The following is a 23,292-nucleotide window of genomic DNA, read 5'->3' as shown; positions in this document are numbered from 1 at the left end:
GTAGTGAATGAGTAGTGTGGAAGGTGCTTGGTGCACTGAGAGAAAATAAAAAGAGTCTTGGACTGTAACCTGGTCTCCGGAGTTGTACCTGAGGGTTCGAGGGTGCACTACTGCCCCCTACTGCCACACTGGCGTAGTCGGCAGGATTCTCTGGCCGTCTGTTGGCAGAGGACCTGCATAAAAAACAAATTTTGTGTGGGCAGACAACCCTCGGTCGATTCCCCATTTTTACGGAGGTGCACAACACCACCTGCTACCAGGAAAGCTGCAACAGGGCGTGCTATCCCGCTCTGTAGGGCCATGGGAAAGAAAACTGGGAAAAAGAAGGTCAGTCCCAGCCGCCTGCAGGGCATGACGGACGCCGAGATGTCCTGGACCCTCCTGACCGGGAGCGAGGAAGACAAAGCGCTAATCCGGGCCGAACGAGCCCGGGTAGAGAAGAACTCGGGACACGGACGGCTGTCGAGCGCTTCGGACCCCCTAGACAGTCCGGGGGTGCCGCCATCCGCTACAAAGGCAGCTGGAGGTAAAACGCCCGACGTTTCGACTTTGTTTTTATCATGTTTTGCAGACGCCCGCCGTGAAACTTGCAGCGGTGCTGCGACTGACTACCTCGTGCTTCGGCAAAATGGCCGCGGCTCCCAGAAGGCAGGCCAGGACGCGGGACGGCTACCGACAGCTCCAGTCAACAACAGACTGGTCACCCGCGGGGATGTCGGGACGGTGGAGGGAACCCAGAGTCCTCCGACGAGGCCGGTCGTTCCCTAACGGGTCCGAGCCTCCTGGAAAGGGAGGGAAGGCAGCGGCGCCGCCCGAAACAAGAAGCCACCGACAAAGAGGGACGGGTTGTGGCTGACGAGTCTGCCGCGGTAAAGGAAAAGGCAGATCACAGCCGGCTTGTAGTAGCCAGCCGTCCCTCTGAGGACTCCAACTCCCAGGAGCCTCTGCGCGACCCAGCAAACACGCGTGCCAGGAGGGGCGTGCTCATTGGTTCCCGCCGGAGGGTAAGCAAAATGCGGAAGCGCTAACAACTCCGGCCGTAAACATTAACTGTTTGGATTTACAGGGGCTCGAGGAATACCTCGCGCCCCTAAACAGTTTCTTACAGGAATATGCCGAACTAAAGGAACGTGTAGTGGAATTGGGAGCGATGGCGGCTGCTCCGTTGAAAACACTGAGGGAGTTCGTGCAGCGGCTGCGCCGGGAAGCTCCGGAGAGGATCGATGCGGGAGTACAAGTGAGTCCCTCCCGTGTCGTAGAGAGTAAGGGGACACAGTGCGATCGGGCACCGCTGAGATTGAGTAGCGCGTGTCAAAGCACTGTGTGCCCGACAAGAGACTGGGGCATGATGACTGAATGGTCGGGGACTGGAGCAAACGGCCGGGGCATGCGGCGTGGCGTGGCTTTCTGGAGCAGTACGGCTCGGAGACCCGACCGGTCTTGCGCGGGTAACGCCGGTGATGGGAGTGCCGGGGGAAGCGCCGCTCGTACCGGTGCAGCTGACTGGTGCTGTTCATCGGAGCGAGACGGTGCTAATGACGCCGGCTCCTAGTAAGCGGAAGGAAACGGGTGTGCAGACAGTAAAGAGGCTCTCCTCTTTCCATGGAGAGCCTCAGGCTGAGCGCAAGCCCCAGATCAAGCGGGAGATCCCCAAAAGGAAAGGTGGGTCCCCGACATAATGGAGAATAGGCTTAAGGGCGCCAGGCGGCGTGATGACTTCCCTGGCAGGTGAAGGGCGGAGACGGCGCTGGCGGAGTCCCGAGATGTTTTTGGTCCCGCAGAGGGAAGCAACCAGGAGGGCTTCGCCGGTGCTATAATTGCGGCAACTGGGCCCGCGGAGCGCCATTGTCCCGGGGAGACAGGAGGTACACCGTCCCCAAGGTTCGCTCGAGGACAGGGCAGCGCTCTCAAGGCCGGATGGCGCGTCCTCCTGGAGGAGGACGTCCCTCGAGGCGGACGCTCCGCCCAGAAGTCGCCGCTAAGGGGGAACTGTGGAAGGCTGCGGCTTCCCAGGCCGGTCCGCACCCCAGGCCGACAGGAGGAGCTCTCCCGACACCAGGATCGTGCCCGAGGTCCAGCAGGGCCTTATGGACTTTGTAGTGTTTATACACAGCCCTGCTGGATACCTTAGGGACCACCAGGAGTCGCTGTGGGAGGACTTGTGGGATCTGTTGTGCCTATGACCGGGAGTACGTCACAGTCCGCGTGACGGGAAGGAATAGCTTGCTCCGGGTGAAGTAAAGACTGATTGCCCTGACCCGGAAGGAATAGGGAACTGTGGACTGCTGGGACAGGAACACCTCCGGTCAGGGGCTATAAAGGGCGGTGCCTCAGTCCAGACACTGAGCTGTGCTGGGTGGGAGAGGAGCAAAGTGTCTGGGCGAGGAGGAGAGGTTATGTGTGTGTAGTTGTAGTGAATGAGTAGTGTGGAAGGTGCTTGGTGCACTGAGAGAAAATAAAAGAGTCTTGGACTGTAACCTGGTCTCGGAGTTGTACCTGAGGGTTCGAGGGTGCACTACTGCCCCCTACTGCCACAATATGTATATATATATATATATATATATATATATATATATATATATATATATCCCGCTCTACATACTCGAATAATGGATACTTTATTAAGCCATCAATGATTGTTTTGGTAAAGCCATACTCAGTGTATTCATTAGATGAGCGGTAAAAAGTAAGAGCGAGGAGAGGATGACTCATTGAGGCATGCAGGCTGTAGTCTTGCGTCAACTCTATCTGAATTAGCGATCACATTTGAAAAAATATATCTTTTCAAGTTCTATTTAGTCCATATGTGTCAAACTCAAGGGCAGCGGGCCACATCCGCCGGCGTGTAATTATATCCGGCCCTTGAGATCATTTTATATACTGTATTATTGTTATTAAAGCCGGGTATATGAAGCGCTGGTAACACAATAAACTACAGATCCCATAATGCAGCGCTTCAGCTGCCTTGCGAACACTTACCGCTTACTAGAGTTATTGCGCACTGAGTTTGCACGGCGCTTTGGTGACTTTGAAGAACAAAAAAGTCCGTCTACATGCGGCTCGAACCTTGTGCATGTTTGGTAGCACATATCTGTGTGAGAAGCTCTTCTCAGTGATAAAGACTAACAAAACAGCACACAGGAGTCGCCTCACTGATGAGCACCTGCAATCCATCCTGAGAATCTCCACAACACAGAACCTCACACCAAACAGAAGCGAACTTGTGGCCAAAAAGATGCCAGGCGTCCAGCTCTAAAATGACATATGAGCAAAGACAACTGAATGATTTGATTTTTATTGCGTAAGAGCGGAGTCAACCGTTTTAACAAACAGCGTATTGCACTGATACTGAAATAGCTGTGTGTGTATATATGTAGATATGTATGTATATGTATATATATATGTGTGTGTATATATGTAGATATATATGTATGTATATATGTGTATATGTATAGATATGTATATATATATGTTTATGTGTGTGTGTGTGTAAATATATATATATATATATATATATATATATATATATATATATATATATATAACAACAACACTCATCACTCACAACAGTGACAAAACAATTACATTGACAATCAGGTTACGTTATTTTCAAAATGTTTCCTTTTCTTTTCATTGCTTCTTTAACACACTACTTCTCTGAGCCTTGGTATTTTACTAGTGTATATATATATATGTATATATATATATATATATATATATATATATATATATATATATATATATATATACACAGTATATATTAGGGGTGGGACTCGATTAAAAAAATTTATCTAATTAATTAGAGGCTGTGTAATTAATTAATCTTCATTAATCGAATGCAAGCACACATGAAAATTTGCCCCAAATCGCAAATGTTGTTTTTTAATTTAAAAGGGTTTTAGTGGGCGACAGAATCAAATAATAGACATGGACAGGAATATTGTAAACTCAAGCTGTTTTAATTTTTGAAAAAAAAAAAAAAAGCATTTAAACTGCATTTCATTTCAAAACAGAAACAAAAATATAATCCCTGGCTAAAATTGGGCAGACTTAAAAAAAAAAAAGTGGCATTTTAAGTACTTTAAGTACATTTTCAGAATGGTATTGTCTTTAAATAATAATAACAAAAAATTTAACATTAAAGTGCAGTTTTTCTTCTTAAAAAAATAAGGCAGAAACATAAAAGGTAATTTGACCAGCCTCACCTTTAAACTCTGAGTAACCTTAGCCAAAATTAATTTGTACATTAGGCTAAAACAGTGTGATCACTGAACATTTTGTAATTAGATGTAATTAGAATTACTAACAGTCACGGAAGTCCAATGATCCCCAGTAAGAGGCACAAAGTCCGCTTTCTGTAATGCATCTAATTTTGCTTGGTTTTCAATGTCATAAAGCTGTTGAATTTTACTTGAAATACGCTAACTGTAGCACATTTTCTAACCCCCTATCTTCCACCACTGTTAGTGGTCTACAGTCCAAACAATGTATTTTGCGAGAGAATTTGTAAGTTTGACCTATGTTGACTTACTAATTTTGGTCCTGAATCCAGTCATTTCATGAGGTTTGGGCTGCCGACACCTTTTGTTGGTACTCGAACCCGTACTGCTAGTGGTAACAGCATACACAGTTTCTGTGCTCGCTGTAAAATGTTTTGCATTTAGATGGAACCGTAAGGTTGAAGTGCCTCGGTGGTATGCAAACTAATTTTTGCACAGTTTGCACCAAACCACGCTTTTATCAAGGCTTTCGTCGGGTAGTCTTTTGAAATGAAATTTCCCTCCGATCAGTCCTAGAAACGCACTTTCTTCCGACTCTTACATTTTTGTAGCTCTGATGTGTGCATCAATGTGCCAGGAAATCATGCATTGACAAAAGTTACCCTTTGCTTGGAATGCAAAGTGTGATTAAATGCGTTATTTTTTTAACGCGTTATGGAGTACATGCATCGAAGCTTGTGCTAAGAAAAGGAAACATTTTAAAAATAACGTAACATGATTGTCAATGTAATAGTCTTGTGACCGTTATGATTGTTGCTGTCATCAAGGATTTGATTAGCATTATTTCTTTCAATCAGGTTCATATTTGGAGGACGTGTTGTGTTCAAGTTTATTCCGTGTTTGTCAACCGTTGTAAAGATAACAGGCTTCATTCATCGAAGTGTTCACCACCCAAATCAGGAACTCGTGAATGTAAGATGTTCAACAGGCATTCCCGTTAGTAAGTTGTGGAAATTGCCTGCATATATTTAGCGGTAGCGTGTGTATGAACTTAATTTAATCTTTTCCAGTCCTGCAAAGTCCGTTGACGCGAGCCGCTTGGTGTACATGCATCGAAGGTTCCCAGCTGTGCTGGTGCCATCTCGTGAAATGTCCACGGCTGCATTTAATGTTAGCTAAGACCGGGCACTTAAAAGTTTCTCTCGCAGTTTCGCTGAGTTTGTGCCAAACACCACCCTGACCATCTTATCTTTGTCTGCATAAGCACAGTCCTTCACCCATGAATATTTAGCGGCAGTGTTTCTATTGGATTGCTGCTGACGGACGGCCTTATATGGGCAGCCATCGAGCAGACGTCTATTATAGTAAATGGACGAAAAAAAAGGTTCCAGTTATGACCATTACGCGTAGAATTTCAAAATGAAACCTGCCCAACTTTTGTAAGTAAGCTGTAAGGAATGAGCCTGCCAAATTTCAGCCTTCTACCTACACGGGAAGTTGGAGAATTAGTGATGAGTCAGTGAATCAGTTAGTCAGTCAGTCAGTCAGTCAGTCAGGGCTTTGCCTTTTATTAGTATAGATCTGCTTGTGAAAACACTGCATAAAATCAGAATAAACAAACACTGAAGCAATAAAATGTTAAAAGAATACTTTGTGTCTTTTATGGGACCTCATTTAGAATGCAAAACTGAAACATTTTGCTTTATTACACTTTTGTATAATATTGTCAGGTAGCCCTGTGTTTATTTTTTGTAGACTTATTTCAGACTTGCCCTAACTCTTCTTTTGACTTTGTGTGTTTTTTGTTGTTACCTCTGTTCCAATGACCCCACACAGTTTCAGTTATGTTGACACTGGGTCTTTGAGGTGGTCAGTCTAATGTACAGTTTGTGCTTTATTTTCAGGTGGATCTAGATCATGTGAGGTCATTGTTACAGATCTTCCAATAAACAATATTTCTTAGTAGATGTGCCAATGAAATGACTCCAGAATTTTAAGTTTTTTGCACTCTGACCTTGCAGCAAATTTACGTCCTCCTTTTCCAGAATATCTCATAATATAATTAGCATACTCTTGTTCAGTGAAGAGAAGCAAGTAATATGTAACAAGGTAATTAATCAATAGCAAAATTTGTAGCCAACTGTTTTCATCATCAATGACTAGTTGTTCCGGCTCTAACAACAATAATAATTTTTTAAAATATCTATAGTTATACCTCTCCCTAAGAAACCAAACCTTGACCCTAGTGATATTACTTCAAAAATCAATCCACAGTAAAAAGAATACCAGAGAAATGCTTAATCTAATTTTATTACTTGTTGCCACATTAAAGTCCTGGGTATGACGCTAAACTGCATCTGGCCCAGCAAACGGTCCTCCAACTTGCAGAGAAAACATGGGGGTTGGTGGCAGGATTAGCACTCTAGTCACTGTAAAAAAAATTCACACAGCTAAGAATCAACAGAAAGGACTCCATTTTGCTCTTTGTGCGAGTAGCTCTGCTACAGCCACCCATAGGAAGGCTGCTCACATCATGAAGAGGATGGGGGAAAGTCCTCCGGAGCCCCATCCTCAGAAGAGTCAAAAACTGTCGGAGAGCCAATGGAGTCAGGCCTGTTGGGGATTAGAACTGGTGTGATGCTGAGGCATCACCCACTGCACAGCAGCACTCGGGTCCCAGTATGAGGTGGTCCATCCAGGTAGGTGCATGAAACATTGTTTCTCTGGCATGATGATGATCTTCCTCTGCTGTCGGAGGAGCTGCGTAAACTCCGCATTTCAGTGGCAGCACTTTCTGAGGTGCGCAGACCTGGGACTGGCAATATCTCTGTGGATACACTTATTGGTCTGGTCACTCTGATGGCTGTTGTACTCAGGGAGTAGCTGTTGTTGTAGCAGATCAGCTTCTTCCTATGGTGTCCGAGGTCACTCCTTTCAACGAATGCATTATGAGACTCAGATTACGGCACTCTCTTGGTGCCTTGTCTGTTGTCTCAGTGTATGCTCCAACTGTGGTAAGTGATATCATGATGAGAAAGACATTTTATTCGCAACTTTGCTCGGTGGTTGATGGGTACCCACGAGGCGACACTCCTCTAGTCATGGGTGACTTCAATGCAATCACTGGCACTGATAGGGCCGGCTATGAGGATTATCTCAGTCCCCATGGATCTGGTGACCGTGACGAAAGTGGCTCCATGTTCCTTGACTTTGCAATAAGTCAGAGGCTGCGAATCGCTGGATTTTTGTTCCAGCGAACTGAGCCGCATCACTGGACTTGGTACTCCAATACTGGTGGTACAGTGAAGGACATTGGAGGCTCTTGCACAACTGCAGGGTCTACAGAAGTGCCCAGTTTTTGAATTCTGACTTGTTGCTACTCTGAAGATCCAGCTTAGATCCAGTTGGTTACCACCTACTAAGAAAATAAGGCTGGACTTGGTCAGACTCCAAGATAAGGGTATTTTTAACGAGTTTGCATGCAGATTGTTTGAGGAACTTGTGGATTTGGGTGCGACTGCTGATCCTAATGTGATGTGGGAGACCTTCCGTGACAAGACCCTGAAGGTTGCTTTGAGTTGTGTTGGTGTTACCGGTATTCCCAGAAGGAGGTGTTTCATCTCACAGGGCACCCTGGATATCATCAAGAAGAGTGGCTGTCAGGGGGCACTGAGGGAACTGGTGAGTCCTGCTGTGTCGGCTCTAACTTGAAATGGAAGCACTTCTGTCCCACAGCTTCGGGACACCAAAAGTATTCTGAGGTGTAATATAAAAGGGGCAGCCCCACTTCAATCTGGAAGCCAGAGTCAGGCGGAGGTAGACGAAGCTTGCTGGAGGAGAGGAGGAGGCAGAGAGAGAGAAGATGACAGAGTAGCTGCGTGCATGAAGTGGAAAACACTTGCTTGGGAAGAGTTTCCCACAAATGGAAAACCCTTTATTCTTGTCAAACTTGTGTCCAAGCCTGTGTGTTGGGAGTTGCAGTGCACCCTGATGACCACATTATATTAATCAAAATTTCTTTAGAATTGTATAAATTACCCATACCATGACATACTACCCATCTGGGTCAGATACTACATCTGATGCTACAATTGAGATTGCCTATTGTATTAAAATACTCATACCTCTGGTTTTCTTTTTATAGCTAGAAAGAAATGTTTGGAAGATCCAGTCTCTTTTCATTTGAGACTGGTCCATACTTATTAAGCAAGTCTCCTGTAAAAATACTATCTTAATCTTTAGAACTCTGAGGTGGGAGAATACCATTTATTTCCTCAGATCATGACGGAGGCCTTGGATATTTCAGCTTACAAACTTCAGTGGTTGGTCACAGAAATACTACTTCTGAACATTTCGGACATTTGTAATCTTAAGAAAAAGCAATGCGCTGTTTTAAAATTTATCTTTAACAATGATATCATATCTTTATTGCCAGGTATTACTGGGGCTGTGGAGCTGGAGTCATTACCAATTATTAGTTTACTGGAGTCAGAGTCAGTAAAAATGTGCCAACTCCAACAACATGTAAACTGAATATAATCTCTCTATAATAAAAGAAAATCTTGAGACGAGACAAGATTATTGCCAAGAGATTTTTTTCAAGTCCCACCCTCCTCTCAACCATATTCAACCATAGTCCTCTCACCTCTCATTCGTGTGAATGCTTTTGTCAGACAGTTCCTGCGCTCTCAGCTCTTATAAATTTTTAAGTTTTCCTCACTTTAAGTTCCCAATAAAAGAAGACTTATTGTGTCCAAATTATAATGAAGAATTTCATCCCGAAGGGTTATGAACAGAATAAATGAGTACACGGGCAATCCTAGCACAGAGAAACAAAGTTGATTGGTTACATGGCAAATTGGTTAAATGCGTAGAATGTCTACAACTATCTACAACAGTTAACACCATCCGGTCTTCCACCGGCCGAATTACTGGTGAAAGAAGAATGCATCTTAATGTTACTGCGTTATGTAGGAGTGATGGGCTATGCAATAGGACAAGATTAGTTGTATTCAAAACAGGCAATAAGAAAGATAATGTAGTACATACTCCATGGATAACATTAGACACCAAAGGAGATCTTGATATGCCATTTGTATTAAAACATTTATAGTTTTCTGTTAGAATAGCATTTGCTATGACAATTAACAATTAACAAAACAGGGACAAACGTTTGAAAAAGTCGGTTGATTTATTAAAAGAGAAAGAAAATATATTCACTCACAGGCAGTTATACATTGCGTTGTCACGATATAACCCCAAACACAAAATCAAAATTCACTGCAATATTGATGAAAAGTTAATTCCAAATACAGTGGAACCTCGGTTCACGAACGTCTCGGTACACGTACAAATCAGTTTACAACCAAAAAGTTCGCCAAACTTTTGCCTTGGTTCATGACTACACACTCGGTATACGAACAAGCCAGTTTCCCTTTAGGTTTGTGCGCACCGATGATTTCCGCACGTGTTGCATTGTTCTTGGTCAGACGTACGTGCATGCTTTCGCTCTGAATTCTTTGTGCTCTGTTCCATTTCCCTTCCGGTTCGTACGCATCGATTACTGCATTTAAGCATGTGTTCAGCCACTCCCTGTTCATTGTTCCACGTCAGACGTACGTGCATTACCTCTACAGTATTTTGTGTGCTTTTGCAGTTAACCATGGCTTCTAAGCAAGTGAAGAGTGGTGAGAAGAAAATTGTGAAGAAAATTAAAATCGAAGTAAAGAAAGAAATTATTGAAAAGTATGAGCGTGGCATTCATGTTACTGATCTTGCCGCCGAGTACAAGAAGTCAAAATCTACGATTTCGACTATTCTAAAGCAGAAATAATCTATTAAAGCAGCTGATGTTGCAAAAGGAGTTACAGCGTTTAACCAGGCAAAGACCTCAAGTGCTGGAAGAGGTGGAAAAACTGTTGCTAGTGTGGCTGAACGAGAAGCAACTTGCAGGGGATAGCGTAAGCGAGGCGATGTTCTGCAAGAAAGCCAGGAAAATTCATGGCAATTTGCTGCAAAACTATCCTTCTACGAGTGGTGAAAGTAAGGAATTTAAAGCCAGTAGAGGATGGTTTGAAAAGTTTTGCAAGAGAAGTGTCATTCGTAATGTGGTAAGGCATGGAGAGACTGCTAGTTCTGAAGCTGCGGAAGAATTTGTGAAAAATTTCACAAAATTAGTGGAGGACGAAGGCTACATCCCGCAAGAAGTCTTCAACTGCGACGAGACCGGATTGTTCTGCAAGAGGATGCCGAAGAGGACCTACATTGCCCAGGAAGAGAAGGCTATGCCCGGCCATAAACCAATGAAGGACAGGTTAACCGTTTTGCTGTGTGCTAACACTAGTGGAAACATAAAAATCAAGCCGCTACTAGTTTACCAATTGGAGAACCCTTGTGCTTTCAAGCAGCACAATGTAAAGAAAGCCAGAATGCCCTTGATGTGGAGTGCAAATAAGAAGGGTTGGGTCACAAGGACGTTGTTTTTGGAATGGCTGCACGAGGCTTTCGCTCCCACCGTGAAGTGATATCTCGAAGAGAATAACATGCCTAAAAATGCCTTCTTCTAATGAACAATGCACCGGCACACCCTCGAAGTCTGATCCACCAGCTAAACAGCTAAAAAACCAGAAACCCAAAAAATACCAACAGAGAAAACACCTGAAGGAAAACATCCCTCCATCCCTCCCTTGAGCCAGACTCTCCCTCAAAACTGTAGCCTCCTCTCCACCCAGTTCCTCCTCATTTCATGCCAGAACTCGACTCCATGCAAGGTTAGTTTTCTTGGTGGTTTATGGTTAGTTTTTGTATTACGGATTTTTCAAATGTTTCAAATGTTCATTTTTTGGTTCGTAGCATGAATTGTTGCAATGTCACTTTGCTCTTTTTTCAAATGTTAATTTTTTTCCCTGTGCTTAAAACTCATTAAAAAAAAGTGTTTACAGCGAGTGGTTCGTAGCATGATTTGTTGCAATGTTACTTTTCTCGGTGGTTTATTAAATTATAGATTTTTCAAATGTTCCTTTTTTCCCCTGTGCTTAAAACTCATTTTAAAAAAAGTGTTTACAGCGATCGGGTTGTAAGGCTATTAGCGTGAACTCCTGCAATGTTAATTTCTTGGTTGCTTATGGTTGGTTTTTAAATAAAGTTTGGATTTGTTCAAATGTTCCTTTTTTTCCCCCTGTGCTTAAAACTCATTAAAAAAAGTGTTTACAGTGATCAGGTCATAAGACTATAGCGCAAACTTTTGCAATGTTAGTCTTCTGTTGTTCAAGGTTTTCTCAGTGTTTTTACATTTAGTTTACTATTACGATGTGCATTCTATGGTTTGATTAACTATATTTGCGCTTAAAAATCTTTAAAAAAATATATTTACATACCAGTTTGTACGGTCTGGAACGGATTAATTGTATTTATGTACAACCCTATGGGGGAAATTGCTTCAGTTCACGACCAAATCGGTTTACGACCAGAGTTTTGGAACGAAATATGGTCGTGAACCAAAGTTCCACTGTATTGTGTTTACTGAAGTTTTACAATAAAAGTGTAAGTCTAAAAAATACTTGCATGTTAATTTCAAAGCCAAACAGAATGAAAATGTATAACGCCACGAATACCTGTAACACAACATGAAACAATTTTCTTTCAATTTATTACGTTTTACTATTTTTTTACTGTGGCTAATTAGTCGCTGTAATGTACAATAGTTAGGTATATTATACATATGTAATAATTCCCATGAAAATAACAATTGATTTAAACTGTACATCCACTTCCCCATACATGAGCAGCAGAGCTGCAAAGTGGCTAAAGCTTAGTGCCCGCCCAGGGGTTGGCGAGCGAAGCGAACAGGGGGCACAGCCCCCTAGTATCTTAAAATTTCAAACTTCACATATACTAATTCAAATAAACTACCTTTTCTTCCTGTCTTTTAACAAACATATCATCTCTTCTTTCATTTTGTAAGTTTGGCTTTTGTTTAATGTTACTCAAAGTTTGCAACTTCTTTAATAAATAATATAAAAAAGCTAAAGATGTATAGCTGCAGCATTTAAACCCAAAACCTTAGCATGTTAGGGTGCTAAAACGTAGCCTGATGATTCATGCTGGGAGTGATGAAATGCCTTGTACCTTGTATGATATGTGCTTTCAGTCAACATAGTAAATACACTACCTTTCAAGTTTTTGATAGAATGTTTTTTTTTTATCTAGATATCATTAATTTAATTAAACATATTACTAGTGTCTTTTATAGCCATTACTGCTTGAAAAGACTTTTTTATACTCAGACTTCACTTAATTCAGAATGCAGTGGCTAGAATGCTTACAAGAACCAGAAAATGTGTACATATTGTCTCTAATAGGTAAATGGCAACCAGTCTATCTTCTTCACCTAAGTTTCTTCTTTTTCCTGAAGAACAATCTACTCAATCCTAAGTGGTCATTTCATAAAGACGGGGCAGCTGACAGTTGTTGACACACTGTGGCTGTCTAGAGCTACTACTGTTTAATTTTTTATCATTCTTGACTTTTCTTCTTTCTTTGACACTGTAAACCATCAGATCCTGCCTCCAACCCTCTTTAGCCTAGGCATCACTGGGACTGCTCTAGGATGGTTTTAGTCAAGCCTATCTCTCAGACAGATCCTATCAGGTATGATGAAAGGAAGAGGTGTCAAAGTCACACTAAATTAGCGTATGAGTGCTCCAAAGATTGGTCCTGGACCCTATCCCTTTCTCTCTGTACACTTCCTCAATGGGTCCTGTTATCAAGTCCCATAGCATCTCATATCACTGCTGTGCCAATGATCTGTCTTTCCCTCTTGAGAAGCACATTGACTAAGCAAGAATCTCAGCATGTCTTAATACAATGTTGGCTGATTAAAGAGACATCATCTTCAAGTTTACCTGTCGAAGATTACTGATGACCAGCTACTATTCGCCAAGTTCACTACAGTAGTCTCCCATACCTTGCAAGATTAGACCTATATCTAAAGGGGTATTCAAAATAACTTCTTTACCTGACAATTTTCATGAAGCACCCTGACTACTGCAAATCCTTTACATGCAGAGGTACCGGCATACACTATCAAACTACTGTAGATGCTCCAAAATGTAGTGGTGCTTCTTGATCTCAAACAGCTGAGACAGATGCTTGTCTGTCCCGTGGCTCCCTGTAGCAGCATTCATTAAGTACAAGTCATTGTTTTTTGTTGACAGAGCAGTCAGTGGTTCAGCCATGGTTATAAGGCCCTCATAAGGTCTTAGGTTTGTTACTTCCAGCTCAGGTCAGCTAATTAAAGACATCTAGTAATACTACCTCCATGAAGCATCACATTTCAATACAGTCTTTTTTATGTATAGTCCCTCACAGGTGGAGTGACCCACCCACTTTTATCCGAACAGCTGCCTCCCTCGGTGTGTTTAAGCATTTGAAGACTTTCCTGTTTTGTGAACACCTTCCTAATTGCTAATGGTTCTGCTGCAAGAATCTTTTTGTAGTTCAGGTAGAGTTAATTTGTCTTGTGTTGTAATTGATTTAATTCTGTTCATTTATAATGTCTACAGCATTTTTCACGTGTTTGATTTTTGTAACATAGTCCTGTAACACTTGTTTCAAAATAGACACATAACTGATATCAACTTGATTATGCTGACCTTATTTGTCAATTGCTTTGGATGAAAGGATCTGCTAAATGAATAATGGTAATTGTATATGTAAATAAACCAAGTAATGTTGTCAGGCAAGGTTGCATTAAGTATTTTATTTATAGTTTGCAAAATATAGAGAAGATATTAAAAGCAAAATTCACTAATTTATTTAGGAATATGAACTCAGTTTTTAAGTGCCATACCATTTAGATATAGGCAAACAATCACAAGCACAATAAAAACTGATCACAGAAGCAAGTGGGTAGCTAGGAGCTCCTGTTTACCATGCAAGAAAACACAAGAGTGGTGTAGTAGCCAAACTTGCAATGCTCATGTATTTACATTAATTATGCTCATCTAAAAATTAAAGAAAGTAGCTCAACACTCCTGAATGAACAAACATTGCAAATGTTAGAAATGTGCCTCACTAGGAAAATATCATCACAGACAACTATATGAAGAAAATTTGGTAAAAATGTCCTTTGAGGAAAATAAAGAGAACTTTGCATCACTTCAAAAGGGAGCACCAATCTGTATACATGAGGCCATAACAGCTAGTTAGGAGGTGGGCACTGAGCAGACCAATATTTATCAAACACAGTGCTGAGTCCTAGGTGAAAGTCTGCACAGCTCTGTTTCTAAGGCCCATTCTCACACCATGCCACTCCACGCCAATTTTATTAAAGTTTTCTAATAATAGCAAGTAAATTTCAAATTATTGTACTACTAAATTTACAAATAATCTTAAAACATAAATGAGGAAGCCAAATAATAATTGGAACTCCACAAAGAACATTATATTTTGTGATTCCCCTCATCAGTCACCATGATCCAGTTCGCAAGGTATAAGGGAAACAACACTTTCAATGCAACATAACCATTACCAACACAGAAAACCAGAAATGATGGTCTAAAAAGGTTATGATTTAATTACAGTGGAATCTCGGTTTATGAGATTAATCCATTCCAGAAAGTGACTTGTGAACAGAAATGCTCATATTCCAAATCGAATTTTCTTATAAAAGAGATAATGTAAATTTAATTAATCTGTTCTACAACCCAGAACTGTTGATAAACATACATTGTATATAGGTCTTTGTTTCGTTAACACTTTAACACCTTTTGCCACATCAGCACTCTTCAATTTATCTTTCTTTTTAAGAATGATACATATTGTTGACGTTGCTTTGCCGTACTGGCGAGCCAGATCAGCCACACAAACATGGTCTTGGTGTTTTTTGATAATCTCTTTTTCAGTTCTATGGTTATTTCCACTAATTTCTTCATGGGTGCATCCTTTAATGCTTTCTTTGGCCCCATGCTGGTCAAACGCTTTCGTAACTAAACAGTAAAATACATAAGAAACTGCTAACATGTTCACAATAAAATAACTTGCATGTTAATTTGGTGAAAGACAGGCTCAGACTGATTCCTTTGTCTAACCGACACTGTGCAAACCAAACCACACATCATATTCAAAAATGTTCAGGTTCTGAGTAACTATTCATATATGGAGACAATTTCATGATGGAAAAAGTGCTCATATACTGGATTACTCGGGAAGAGAGGCGCTCATGAACAGAGGTCTCACTGTATTTATTTGTAGAACTTAGTTTTCATTTAGAGCTCCAAAGAAAAAAATTTCATTTTTACATATTTTAAAAGGATTTTTAATATAAAGTCCACTGTTGCAAAATAAACCTCTAAAACATTTTTATTAAAGTTAACAGGATTCAATTTCCAATAAGATATATAAAAAGTTCATATAAAAATTCACTTCCTTACCTTGCTACTGTCATGGCAAATTTCATACAGTGATTACAACAAATCTACCACAATCATGATCTTGTTGTAACTGTTTTGAAACGGCATCTTATTGTTTTCAAAATAAAAAAAATGAATTCACTCTGACAAGTTAATTGGATTTGTGACTTTTTAATAAGCAAGTATTGTCTGTGAAAAGGAAAAATAAGACAGCTGTTTACCTGAAAGTTCAGCAGACATGCTGTCAGTATCACCATATTCAAATTCTAAGTTTGGCGATTCCACTGAACCCTAAAATGAAAAAGAATTTATTTAATGAACAGAGCAGAAGATACTTCTTTGCTCAAAATATCATTCTATTTCTGACATGTAAATTCAAAAACAGGCTTCTGTTTTTTTTTATTCTTGCTTTTTTGATCCTATATTGGGAACTGCCTGGTAGGATTATATTAATGAAATAACATTACTGTATTTTATATAAATTCACCCATTACCTGATCATATGTGTTTTACAATTGAATTTTACATACACACACAGTTCCACATTTCCATCACAGTTATTTTACGTCACACTACCTTTAACATATATCAAGTATTGTCAGGCTGTATAATTAGGCATGGACACTAAGATTCTCAAAAGAGGGCCGCTGCTTCTATCATCTCTTAATTCTATTCACTTATATCCTCTCTTAATTCTATTTGTTCATAGTGTTTATGCCAATTTTGCACCCATCTACACAGTCTACTGTGACCACCAGCAGGCACCCGAGAGTCTCAAACCACAGACACAGCAATATAACACACAATGTGATAAAATACATATTTATTTACAAAAATCATCCTTCCAAAATCCTCTCTCTAATAATTAGCCACAATAATTCAAAATACTAAACAATTCTTCCTCCTTTCTCCTCCAGTTGAGTGTAGCCTTCCTTTCTCCCAGTGCCACCACATTTCTTCTGGAAAGCACTTCAAGACCATACGAAAAGTTGGACAGTCCTCATCCAACAGCGCCTTTAACCCTGAAAGGGATGCACTTCCAGACTCCAACTCCCAAGCATCCCTATGAGTGTCTGAACTGGGTTACCACCTGAGGACCACAACCACCTGGCTTATGGGGAATGAAACAATTCCCAACTCTCGACTTACGCTGGTCCATCTGTTATATCATTCTGACTAGGCATAAAGCTATTACTACGTCCTCCCGGTCACTTTGCTTGTGTCATCATCTTGGCTTCCCATCCGGGTAATGAATTATTCCCCATTCTGGTCAGATGCCCATTCTCCTCCTACACTACCTTGAATTACCACTTATTTTAGATAAATGACTAAAATGATATCAAATGTTATCTTATCAAATGCGTTCTGAAAAGTCAGATACATAATATATGCATCTCTCCGGTCAGGTGCTTTTGTTGCTTTATTATAGACTAGCAGAATACCCGCGCTTCGCAGCGGAGAATAGATATCTACATATACACGGAGAATAGATATCTACATATACACATATATACACACACACACACACACACACACACACACACATATATATATACATACATACATACATACACATATATATATATATATATATATATATATATATATATATATATATATATATATATATATATATATATATATATATATACATATATATATATATATATATATATATATATATATATATATATATATATATATATATATATATCACATATATATATATATATATATATATATATACTTGTGTGTATGTTTGTATGTGTCTATATGTGTGTGTATAGCTTTGGTCACTGAGTGCAAGGGAAAATAATAAAATATAGTCTATAAGTTATTAAACAGTAAAACATTAACGTTTTAAGAAGTACAGGTACATTGAGCACTACTGGAGTGGTTTGGGTAAACTACATTTTAAAGACTGTGTAACACAACAGGTAAGTAACTAACAGCAGCTAAAATGTATATGGATCATCTCTCGGTAGTAGATCCCTTTTGAAAGGCTACGACGGCTGTGGTATAGAAATTACATTTTCTATGTGAGCGTTCAAATTTGTGCCTCTGGTAATGTGCCTTACCGGCATTTAAAGAAAATTAGTTTTGTGTCCTCTGCAGTGTTAAGAGAAAGGCTTTGGTTTGGGATAAAAGGAAAAAGGTGTAAAGAAAGGAAAGTTGCCTTTTTCTTTTATATAGTATAGAGAGATGTGTTAAGCTGGCGTTATGATCGCCTTTTGGGGACAGTCGCGGTGGGTCTTGTGTAGACTGGTGAGGCGTCCCGCCATTAATCGGCTGTGATGGCACTGTCAGTCCTCCACTCGTGTGCGTGTCTTCATAATCCGAGCTGAGGACCTCATAATGCATATCGTGCAAAAGAAAGTGTGAATCGCCTTAATATTATTTTGCCGTGGTGTAGAAAAGGGGTCCGTGTTTGCACTTGTCTGGGCTATAGCGCAGGGGAGGATGAAAAAATTAAAAGTGCTCACTTTGACTTAAGGCAGAAGCGCAGTCAGCGTCTCAAAGGCCGCACAGCTATGCACGCGCTGGCTGCTCGACTTTTGCTGGGCAGGAGACCCCAGTTTTTGTACACACGTTCATGATATCAAAAGTCTCAGCGCTCTTTGGAGGTCATTCATATATTATATATATAGCAAAATACCCGCGCCGAGCGGAGAAGTAGTGTGTTAAAAAGTAATGAAAAGAAAAGGAAACATTTTAATAATAGCGTAACATGATTGACATTGTCATGAGTGTTGCTGTCATATATATGCCTGCCTAAATAAGTCACCCTCGCTTCGCTCTTACTTTTTTACCGTTCATTTAATCATGGCTAGTGGCGGAAAAATTATAAAATGGAAGGAGGATGGCTTTACCAAAACAATTATTGATGGCGAATCGATTATTCATAAAGCTTGAATTGGTGATCTGTTATCTGTGTTAACCTCATATTTTTCATACTTCTTCTCAAACTAAGGTGGTGCGAGGGTAAAATGAATCGGGATGCTGATCAATGTAATCGGTGTACCAGGAAATCATGCATTGACAAAAGCTCCCTTTGCTTGTAATGCAAAGTGTGATTAAATGCATTATTTTTAACGTTATGGAGCACATGCATGAAGCTTCTCAGCTGTGCTTGTGCTAAGAAAAGGAAAGATTTTAAAAATAACGTAACGCGATTGTCAATGTAACCTTTTGTAAGTAGTGCCTGGAGGATTCAGTGTGGAGAAACTCTAGAGACAGCGTGTGTATTAACTTGTGGATTTTTCTGTGAGTATTTGGTGGCAGTCTGACGAAGTTGCTTAGAAGACGGCGTTATGAGCTCAGCTCAGAGCGAAATGAGGTAAATGGGAGGGAGATGATGGCGTGACTCCCCACCCGCCTTAACTGTCAATCCCCACAAACACAGTCTCGAATTTGCATAAGCACACCCCTTCACCTACAATTTTAACTTAGTTACAAAGTGATCAAAACTCTTTTATATCCCGTCCTCTCATTAAACTTGTATCCCGCATTACCTGTGGGCATGTGAAACGCCAGCGTAGCCTGTCTATGAACTTAATTTAAAGTTTAGGTTTACACCTTGCTTTCTTTCCAGGTAGCAGCACTCATGAATATGGTAGTATATGTCACTCGCCGCTTCTTATTGTTTAGCTGCCTTCTCAATTATAAAATGCATGTTTTCTTAAGCGCTTTTGGAGGTCTTCCTGGTTTTCTACGCACTGCGTTGACAGTCAGTTCACGTGATTACGTGGGAGGCGTGATGATGTCACACGAAACTCCACCCCCCAAGTCTTTCCAGCTCAACTCCATTACAGTTAATGGAGAAACATACCTTCCAGTTATGACCATTAGGTAGAATTTCGAAATGAAACCTGCCCAACTTTTGTAAGTAAGCTGTAAGGAATGAGCCTGCCAAATTTCAGCCTTCTACCTACACGGGAAGTTGGAGGGAGAGAGAGAGAGAGAGAGAGAGAGAGAGAGAGAGAGAGAGAGAGAGAGAGAGAGAGAGAGAGAGAGAGAGAGAGAGAGAGAGAGAGAGAGAGAGAGAGAGAGAGAGAGAGAGAGAGAGTGTGAGTGAGTGTGTGTGTGTGTGTGTGTGTGTGAGTGAGTGAGTGAGTGAGTGAGTGAGGGCTTTGCCTTTTATTAGTATAGATTTCCAGCATATTAGTGAAGCACAATCTCCCCTTTTGGACCTGTGTTGACTATTTACCCCTGTTACAATGTGATCCTTAACCTTTCCCTTAAAAATAATCTTCATTAATTTGCAGGTGATGCATGTTAACTGGTCAATGTTTACTTGGATCAGCCCAATCATCATTATGAAATAATGGGATAATATTTGCTAGCTTCCAGTCCTTATGAATTTCTTGTTGATGGAGAAGTACAGAGAAGGCCAAAAGGAGTTGCATTGAGTCTTTGTAGACCTTGTCACACACGTGCGTATGGGAGGCAGCCGACGGGCTTAAATAAATGTAGTTATATGTTGGACCAGGAAGTGGAGATGCACACTAAAACCTTCCCTCATTCCTCTGCAGATTTTCAGAAGGAAACCCTGCCTGACCTCACTTCTGGTTCCAACCCTGACCTCAATTCCACCTCTAGGCCTGACCTCACTTCTGGTTCCAAGACTCAAAACACACCCCTTTCTGTAAACCCACTATCAAACTGCCATATTGTCTCATGTATTTCAGTTCAGTTGTGGATTCGGACAATTCTAATTGCTAAATTTTGCCTTTCTTTGTAAGTATACCGGGTGGACACCCCAAACCTTCAACTTGGTTTTTGTACATTCTTCTTACAACCTAGAGAAAGCATGTGACACGATGTCTAGAGAGGAGTTCTGGTATTGTATGAGGAAGTTGGGAGTGGCAGAGAAGTATGTAAAAGTTGTACAGGATATGTATGAGAGAAGTGTGATAGTGGTGAGGTCTGTAGTAGGAGTGACATTTACATTTAAGGTGGAGGTGGGATTACATCAGGGATCGGCTCTGAGCCCTTTCTTATTTGCAATGGTGATGTACAGGTTGACAGAGCAGATTAGATAATAGCCCCCATGGACTATGATGTTTGCGGATGACATTGTGATTTGTAACAATAGTAGACCCTGGACAGATGGAGATATGCTCTAAAGAGGAGAGGAATGAAGGTCAGTAGGACAAAGACAGAATACATGTGTGTGAATGAGATCAAGGTCAGAGGAATGGTGAGGATGCAGGGACTAGAACTGGCAAAGGTGGATGAGCTTAAATACCTGGGATCAACAGTACAGAGTTACGGGAAGTGTGCAAGAGAGGTGAAGAAGAGAGTGCAGGCAGGGTGGTGTGGGTGGAGAAAAGTGTCTGGAGTGATTTGTGACTAACGGGTACCAAGGCGACATTGTGTTGGTTTGGACATATGCACAGGAGAGATGCTGGGTATATTGAGAGAAGGATGCTAGGGATGGAGCTGCCAGGCAAGAGGAAAAGAGGCCTAACAGGAGGTTTATGGATGTGGTGAAAGAGGACATGTAGGTGATGGGTGTGACAGAGGAAGATGCAGAGGACAGGAAGATATGGAAACAAATCCACTGTGGCGACCCCTAATGGGAGAAACCAAAAGAAAAACAATACAATATTACATATGGCAAACTCTGACCCATTAAAGATAGTCTTAAATGTTGGACAAATCTAAAAGGAGGGAAAGAGTTGGAAAATGTAAGCATCAGGCATGATGTTTGAAATTTAAATTAATTCGACTTGCTCATAACCTGCGGTGGGTGGGCGCCCTGCCCAGGGTTTGTTTCCTGCCTTGCACCATGTGTTGGCTGGGATTGACTCCAGCAGGCCCCCGTGACCCTGTAGTTAGGATATAGCGGGTTAGATAATGGATGGAGGATGGACCTGCTCATAACATATTATTCTTCAGAGTTTTGCTAACCAGCTAAGGCTTACCTCATACATCTCAGGACAGCAAATTTCAAAATTTGACAAAGTGATTTTTCTGAGAAACCTGAGATGAAGAGTACATTGTTACAAAAAGATTTTGTGTAAATAAAAATATCCTGAATTATTCTGGTATTCAAACATTATTATATAGCTGTTCATTATTACTGAAATTTTACTTTTAGCATTCATTTTAAGCAGTATTTATTTTTCAGCTACTGGAGGGAAAAATGTCAATAAATACATTTACAGTGTCCACATGTTAAGATAAATCAGGTAATTTATGATGGTCACATTATTCTTTGAACACCCTATGCTGAAATCCCCCTTCGACCCCCATTTGCTGCTAAATTGGGGCAAATCCAGCCTTGTCACACATGAAATTCAAGCCCTGTATAATGCAGCTACAGCCTTCTGAGGTCTCAAATGGTGTTTTTTTTCCTTGCCAACATAAAATACGGCTGAGATTAGTGATATGTTAACTTTTGTGATTTAGTGAAATGACTGCATTTTGTTATGCACAACATATCTTGCTTGTGCAATTCAATTTCCCTCAATGAGACTGGATTCTATATTTGGCAGCCACACCAAACTCTCTTACAGGCTTCCAATGCCCAGGCACAAGAATTCTACTTTGAGTAGAAGTGTGCTTAAGCCCTTTATAGAAGACTGCTCCCTAGGTAGAGAATAGGTGTTGTGGGCAAAGAAACTGATACATGTGATCCATCAGAAACAAAGGAATGGGCATTTCTAATCAAGTTTCTAGGTGCATATAATCCTCACTTTTTGGGTTATAGTTGATGATTATTACAAAAATAAACTTCTGAGAGTCAGTAATATATATTAGCAAGTGTGTTATCTTGTTGTAATTATCACTTGATCTCTGAGAAGGAGAAATATGCTCCAAAATTCTGTGCGACTCTCTTTAGTTTTTTTTTTTTTTTAAAAGGAATTTCATTTTGACTATGATGGGAATTGATGTTCATTGTGCTGTGACAGATTTCAGCTTTACCATACTAAAATGCAATACTATCTCTGTTGTGCACAATATTTACAAATATAGTATGGCTAAAGAACATCATCATCATTACAGGTTTAATGGCGACTTTTTGAGTTTACCCAGGTTAGTAGGCTGCCCTCCCAAATCTTTTTCCTCCCCTGTCTTCTCTTCTGGGCATCCTTTGGGGTAGAACTCATTGTTTTTGTATCATCTGACACGAACTCCAACCACATCGTCTTCTGGCTCCATTTAAGCCTCAACTCCTCCATGTCCAATCATGGTGCACTTTTTCACTCATTTATCCTCTGCCTTTCACTCCACATATATAAATCATCATAGTCCATTTCTCCTCAGCACTACACATGTCCAGAATAAGTCTTTTGTTTAAATTCAGAATTCATTTCACCTCAATCTATAACACTCCACACATCTAATCTGATCACTGTCATCTCCATTCTTTGTTTCATGTTCTGCCTTCATTGGTCATGTTTCACTTCCACGGAGCATACTGCTCCTTGTATAGCTTTCATAAACTCTGCCCTTCAATGCTAGAGAGACTGCTTTAGAAGTCGGAATGGGAGAGAGCCCTTGGGAAACTCTTCCATTTACCTCTTACCCTGGCTGTCAATGCTGTGCCTGCACCTGTCTGCATGTAACATGTTACCTACATAAAAGAGTCAACCTAATTCCCTCCAAAACAGCTCCATCGCTGATATCCAAATGAACACCTAACATGTCAGCAT

At 40.8% G+C, this 23,292-nt stretch overlaps 1 protein-coding gene across 2 annotated transcripts in view; it reads right to left on the bottom strand.

The window, feature by feature from the left end:
* Positions 1–23,292, bottom strand: part of strip2 (striatin interacting protein 2) — a 166,690-nt gene that overhangs the window by 119,428 nt on the left and 23,970 nt on the right. For both annotated transcript variants that reach the window (XM_039760984.1, XM_039760985.1), the window contains exon 2: positions 15,853–15,922. In XM_039760984.1, the coding sequence (XP_039616918.1) occupies positions 15,853–15,922 (70 nt within the window). The remainder of the gene's footprint in view (positions 1–15,852; positions 15,923–23,292) is intronic.

This window comes from Polypterus senegalus, chromosome 8 (assembly GCF_016835505.1).
Source record: "Polypterus senegalus isolate Bchr_013 chromosome 8, ASM1683550v1, whole genome shotgun sequence".
In the NCBI taxonomy this organism is placed as follows: Eukaryota; Metazoa; Chordata; class Cladistia; order Polypteriformes; family Polypteridae; genus Polypterus; species Polypterus senegalus.
Note: the sequence above shows the minus strand (reverse complement) of the source record. Positions and strands in the feature narration are given on the sequence as shown.